General features: G+C 37.0%; 1 protein-coding gene across 1 annotated transcript; it reads left to right on the top strand.

Annotated features, from left to right (window-relative positions):
• The first annotated feature begins 3,251 nt into the window (after positions 1–3,251).
• Positions 3,252–5,865, top strand: LOC113331345 (F-box protein At3g07870-like). Its single transcript, XM_026578061.1, has 3 exons — positions 3,252–4,019; positions 5,044–5,154; positions 5,806–5,865. Exons 1-3 carry the CDS (start codon positions 3,252–3,254, stop codon positions 5,863–5,865), a joined length of 939 nt encoding a protein of 312 aa, XP_026433846.1.
• Positions 5,866–7,056: the final 1,191 nt, after the last annotated feature.

The raw sequence follows: 7,056 nt of genomic DNA on the forward strand, positions 1-7,056 counted from the left end.
TTAGAGGTAGCTCAGACGCTCGGTTGTTGATTATTTGTTACTAATTGTGGAATTCAGTGGAGAATAATTCACAAAACTGAGTAATAAGATATTTATTATTAATTCATAGGATCAGCTGAGGATTCGACTACGAATTCAGAATAATAAAGTGAGCATTACCATTCCATGGGATCGTAGATTCGACCATAGAATCGGAGTAATTAATATTTATTTATTACCATATATGAGACCAGTTGTGGATTCGATCATGAAATCAGAGTAATGAGATAATATAGTTATTGTTATTCTATGAGATCAAGCCGTGGATTCGATCATAGAATCGGAACAATTGTTTATTGCCATTCCATGGGACCAGTCGTGGATTCGACCATGGAATAGGAGCAATTGTTATTGTCATTCCATGGGACCAGTCGTGGATTCGACCATGGAATATGAGCGATTGTAATTAGGAATAATTAACTTTGTGGCTCTATACTAGCAGAGCAAGCTGTCTAGGAGCATTAATTATCCTGATACGAGCTTGCCGGTAAGTCATACCCTTTATATAGTCAGGGTAAACTTGTTGTTTGTTCCTGAAGACGTTATCGCTCTATACTAGCAGAGCAAGCTGTCTAGGAGTCGTCCATCTCGTGATGCTATATAGAAATAATCACTGAAAGTATTCAGTATTCATGAGATATGCCGTTGTCCAGTCGTGAGACTACATATCTACATGTACTTTGAGAGAAAGTACTCTCCGTTGATAATTCGATGAGAGACCCGTGTCTCGATACTCACGTATGATTGCTGAATCAGAGCTTCGTATAATTATGAGTTTACGAATTTAGCCTTTATCGAAAATCCACCATCTACAAAACCGCAAATGCAGAAAGACCTCGGGACCTAGTCCATAATCTAATACTCTCAGAATTAAGACGCTATACAAAATCTAAACCTACTTCGTATAGTTGAGACCAAGCAACTAAACCTAGTTCACTTAGTTTCTTCAGTATCCCTGCGCTTCCGACATTCAATAAGTGCATGCACTAGAACAATTCCTTTGGATCGTATTCCAAACAGTAAAGGAATAACAAATCTATTTGGTAACAACTCTCTTGATTCTTTCAGATGAAGATATCTCAAGTCATATGCAAAGAGATGACTCTCAACTGGTGAAAGGACCACATGAAGCCTACTACCAATGCCTCTAGGTAATCTCATAACTAGTTCATCAAGGTTTGTAACGTGTACCTGATACGCTGTATTACATTGAATAATCGTGAACAATAAATATTTCCAAAGAATTTACTAAAACTCTGCTTGTTCCCTGTAGAAGTACCTTTTTTTTTGGAAATAAATGATTTATATTAATAAATCGGCTAAGTGACTAGAAACTGATTATTAAAGGTTGCCCTAGGCAGGGACATGCCTCCAATGTCAGCCCAAATCACCAGCACAATAAGAAATACATAGGAAATAAAATTGAAAACTTGGAAAGAATGACTAACTTTTGTTGCCTCATGAAAAACCTTGTCAAGGAAAACCCATTGTGGTAAACCCCTGGCTAAGGAAAAGAGTGCAACGCCGAAAGTCCATAAAACTATAGTAAGACTACCTAAAAAGATAAAATTACATTTATAATTCTTCAAGTTCATTGAAAATCTTTGTTCTCTATCTGTACCTAATGAGTTGTCTTCTAATGTTGTCTGTATTATGTCGCCACAAGCAAGTTGTGGAAGATGAGTGTCTTCACCCACAATAAAACTATCAAAGTATGGTCCTGAACACTTCTACCAATAACAAGATTAACAGAAGTGTCATGATGGCTTGTACATGATAAGTAATTCGTCCTCTTGGCGATTGTAGATGCCATTTTAGGCTTTTCTGCAATCAAGAACTTATAAAATGAGAAATGTATCTCCAAAGAAATACAAGTAGAAGGGTCACGGTTTATAAAACGGACCAAGACAACACAAAACCAACATTGATTTCAACATCATGTTGTTTCACAAAATCAGTCATATTTTCTTGAAAGGAAGAATTATCAATGGCTACACTAAATACTACAATACTCAGAATATAATGAAGCATTAAGACAAAATATAAATGAGAGTCGAAAGACTAGCAAAAAACCTTGTTCAAAGAATTAAAAGACACTTAACTATTGATATTGTTTTATTAAGTAGATCTAAGATTCCTGAGCTAAATGACCAGGTGATGATTTAAAACCTATAAAAATATAGAATAACTTCCAATAATGCAAAAACCGGAAGTATCCAAACTAAGGTATGTTAATTTATTTCAGAGACAAAACTATTGAACTTAAAAATATTAAACATTTGAAATAACATTGCTAATCTAGCAAAGCAAAGCATATAATCTTTAAAATGTTTCAAAAGAAAATGACCCATGTACAACCATTTGTTTACAATGTACTTAGTATCCAAACTAAAACTAAACAGTGTACTTAGTATCCGTTTTACATTGTATACACGAAAACACATATACCGCGTGGTTAAGCTATGCTAATGGAAATGCACAACCATTTGAACCGGATACTAAGAGCAGTTCCTATGGACTCAACAAATCAAAGATTTGTTAATTTTGATCCCACTATGGACTCAACAAACATGAAAAACGGATGTACAAACCAACAAATTTTTTGATTTGTTCATTGAGTTGGAAGATGTAGCGCGTGCTTGATGAATTATCGTGCGATGGAAGCAAAAACGCCAGCGTTTGATGAAGAAACGCTGGCGTGTGATGTTTGACCGCCCCCGCATCTTCTCTCTCCAAATCTCATTTATTATATTAAGGTTTGTTTTTTATTATTTATTTTATTATTTAAATAATCAGTTGGACCAAACTTTTATTAGTTTATATCAATAAAATTACTAACGAGACACTTAAATATCAGATTTATTAATTTTACCTTGATTTTTCATAGTGTAAAAACATGTTTGTTCAACAAAAGAACAATCTTGTTGATTGCCATAGGAATTGACCAAAATGCACAACTATTTTGCCTTGGTGGCACGCCCATACGTGATGGATTTTTACAACGAAAACTTTGTGGGGTACTAGATTTGAGCTCACCACACTCCACAGTACTTGGTTCTTATCGCTTCTGTTTTTCTCTCTTCTCAATCAAAATTCAAACCCTCATCCTATGCAGAAACCTTTTCTTTGTTCAAAACCCTAGTTCTCATCATCTGCAGAAATCCATTTTTTGTTCAAAAACAAGAATTTCTGATGGGTACTTTCGAAAAGAGATGAGGTTAGAGATCTTAACTCGTGTACCAACACAAACAGTTCTCGACTGCAAATTAGTGTCTAAATCTTGGAGACAGATTGTTCGTCATCCATCCTTCTCCCGGAAACACTTGAAGCATCTCAATGATTCTGATTCTGGTAAGTTGATGGGTTTTATTTTATTTCATAAAACACCAGGGCTAGAAGAATATGCAGAGTATGATGATGAGAGTTCTTCTTCTCATGGCACACCACCCTTTAGCAAAGCAAGAAGGTTCAATATAATATCTCCATTTGAACACTATGATCTTCTTGATTCATGTAATGGATTAATTTGTTTCAATGCACTCCGTAGTGGTTATCCTTTCGCTGCTTTTCTTCCCCTTGCGGACCGTCTCGTATATTATGGACCTTCTTTTATCTGCAACCCTGTTACTAGAGAATGTGTGGTACTTCCAAAATTTGAAGGGGAAGACTTGTTAACTGGATTTGGTTACTGTTCGTCGACTAATGAGTATAAGGTTGTTGGAATCCGTTGCTGCAAGAGAGAAGCACATTACGGAGTTGTTCAGGTATACACTCTTGGGAGTGGCAAGGGATGGAGAAATGTTGGAAAGATGGACTATAAGATGACAGATGATGTACGGAAAAATGTACGGAGCGGTGTATTAGCAAATGGAGCTCTTCACTGGGTGGACGTGGGAGGAACCGTTCTTACCTTTGATTTGGCCAATGAAAAGCTTAGCGTAATTCCATCGCCACCCATTTATAGGGCTGCACATGGGCGGGTATGGGCGGGTATAAGCTAAAACCAACCTCGCACCCACAGACTGCGGGTTTTTTTTTTCATAACCAACCCCGCACCCACAAACAGCGGGCGGGTTTTGTTACCCGCCCGCTACGGGTTGGGCGTGTATGGGTTTAAACGGGTTTAAACCCGCTTTATATTCAAGTATTTAGAGTAACTTCTATTCTCCTTGATTAAGTGAGAAAAAAAAACCAAAACCCCCAAAATATTCATATCTAGGAAGTTCACAGATGAAGATTAAGTGTTGAATCTGTTGATTTCTCGATTGTTGTCGATTTCTGGTGAAGATTCGAAGTTGTTGTTGTCGATTTCTGGTGAAGATTTCTGGTAATTGTCGTTCGTAGGTGAAGAAGAAGAACTGAGGAGGAAGAAGAGGAGAGGTCGAACAGAGAGAAGAGTGTAGAAAGTGAATGAGGGTTATCAATTATCCTATCTACTAGTATTAGGGTTTCATAATGGACGACTAGGATTAGTTTTATCTAATGGTATATAATTTGTGGGTTTTTTGGGCGGGTATGGGCGGGTATTAGCTTAAACCAACCTCGCACCCACAGACAGCGGGTTTTTTTTTCATAACCAACCCCGCACCCACAACGGGCGGGTATGGATTAAAAACCCACGGATTTAGCGGGTACGGGTGGGTTTGGGTATCGTGGGCGGGTCTTGTGCAGCCCTACCCATTTATGAACCTGGGAATTTCCATCATTTAGTAGTTTTGGGTGATTGTTTATGGGCCACTTATATGCATAAGAAGGAAGGCGTATGGTTATTCAAGCAGACTAAAGATAATCATGGCATGCCTTGGAATAAAGAGTTTAGCCTTGGACTTAAGGCACCAATCACATCTACAAAGAGTGGTCGGTTTTTATGCTATGGTCAAGTTAGTGGCAGTATCTATCGCAACGATCCAAAAGCTTCATATTCCGAGTTGCTTGAGAGTTTTAGTAGGTCGGTTTGTCTATTTATTCCTCACAGGAATACCTTAATTTCACTGAAAGAATTAGGAGAAAAAGATACACAAAGAATGGAATCTGTTGAAAGGGAAAAAGTTGAGCCAGGAGATGCAGACTGCAGCATGCAGTGACAACAGCCAGTATGAAGTAAGAGATCTAAAGGTACGTATAAACAGATAAAGCTTCATTGAAATTTTAGGCATTTTGAGACTAGATAACAAGGGACCTTTTCTGAATATAATCCAATATCGTGTCTATATCCTATTATATATGAATTATTTCCATAGGCGCCTTTTATTAATTTATATTGCTCTGTTGATCGGAAAATCTGTTGATTGACATTCGTTCCTAAATGCAATCTGAAATGTATATGCAGAAAAGATTGTTGAAACTGAAAACTTTTGAGTGACTCTTGTCTAAGAAGAGATCCATTTGGTGTTGTCATTTTGAGAATTTTGTGTGTCATTATAAGTTGCTTGGTTGGTTCCAAAAAAGAAAACCAGTGCTTTGGATAAGTTAAAACAGAAAAGCTGTCTTCCCTTGGCAACAAATTTTATAAAAACAGCAAACACCACTAGGTAGAACCCTGTCACGGTGTGCGAAGCGAGTGATGCTGTGTAGAGAGAGAGGGATTTCACTTGGAATAGTGGGGATAGTCTATGGAGAGAAGTTCACATTAGGCTAATCTTAAGTCTTAACACCTTGTTGCTTGCGCATATTTTAAAAAAAACAAAACACCTAGTTGGTTACACATGCTTGGTTTCGCTATATCACTGATTTCAGTTGTTGAGTTTTGGATTTGTATGCCTGCAGGTCAAGCAAAATACCTCAGACCTGCTAACGTTAGGATCTATGACAAGATTACTCCTTTGATTTGATAGATTCACCCATACGTTGCCGAATATCTAATTTGGATTTGACACCTATATAATTTGCATACACAGGCCTTTTGAAATTAAATAACAAGGGACCTTTTCTGCATCTAATTCTGTATTGTGTTTATATTTTAGAATGCTATGTTAATTGCAGATTTACTTTAGTTAGTCTTGATGGAGAATGGTGCAGCTTAATTACTTAAAGAACCTTAATTATTTTGTTGGCAAAAGCAAAGTCTGATACAGAAAAGATTGTTGAAAACTGAAAACTTTTCAATGGCTTTAGCCATAGGAAATATCTGTTTAGTGTTTACTTTCAGATTAACTTCTTATATTGCTGTCATTTGGACAATCTTAATGTGTGATTATAAGTTGCTTGGTTGGTTCGAAAGAAGAAAAACAGTGCTTTGGATATGCTACAACACAAAAGTCTGTCTTCCTTAGTCAACGAATTCATAAAAATATGAAACGCTACTAGCTAGACCCTTGTCTTGGCATGCGATGTGAGTGATGCTGTGTAGAGACAGAGAAGGAAACTTTCACTTGGAGTAGTGTGGATAGTTTAGGAGAGATAACTTCAATTAAAGCTCATCTTAACATGTAATCAGGTTATACATGCTTGGTTTGGCTGATTTCACCGGTTGAGTCTTATGTTTGTATGCCGCTAGGTCAAGCAAATACCTCACACTCTGCTAATATCAGGATCTATGACAGATTACTGATTTGATTTCACAGATTCACCCATGCTCGTAGAATATTTAATTTGGATTTTGAATAACTGGTGTTTGGTAGGAGAATGTGATTATTATTTAACTGACTATGTTTACAAGGAGAAGAATGTCTTACATGCAGGAAAAGAGGTGTTTTTTTTTTGGTATTGTTACCAGGACTGTTTAGTCTATATGGTTCCTAAATTGGCATCATATGATCAGCAGTTTGGGGGACCTTAAATTTTTCCATACTATTTTAAATTTGCAAAATTATGAATTTTCTGACTTTCTCATCAGGACCATCTTATTTCATTCCCTTCAACCATGTGCACGTGCTTATAATTAGTCTGTCTCCTCTCTGTGGCTATTGCCAATCATATATAATCCATGCCTTTTAATAGGGGTATGATTCTGACAAGATTCCTTTGTTGGCGTTGTAAGCTGTATCCAGACATGCTTGCCTCCCAGCGTGACGTATT

The sequence above is a fragment of the Papaver somniferum genome, unplaced genomic scaffold (genome assembly GCF_003573695.1).
Source record: "Papaver somniferum cultivar HN1 unplaced genomic scaffold, ASM357369v1 unplaced-scaffold_125, whole genome shotgun sequence".
NCBI classification, from domain to species: Eukaryota; Viridiplantae; Streptophyta; class Magnoliopsida; order Ranunculales; family Papaveraceae; genus Papaver; species Papaver somniferum.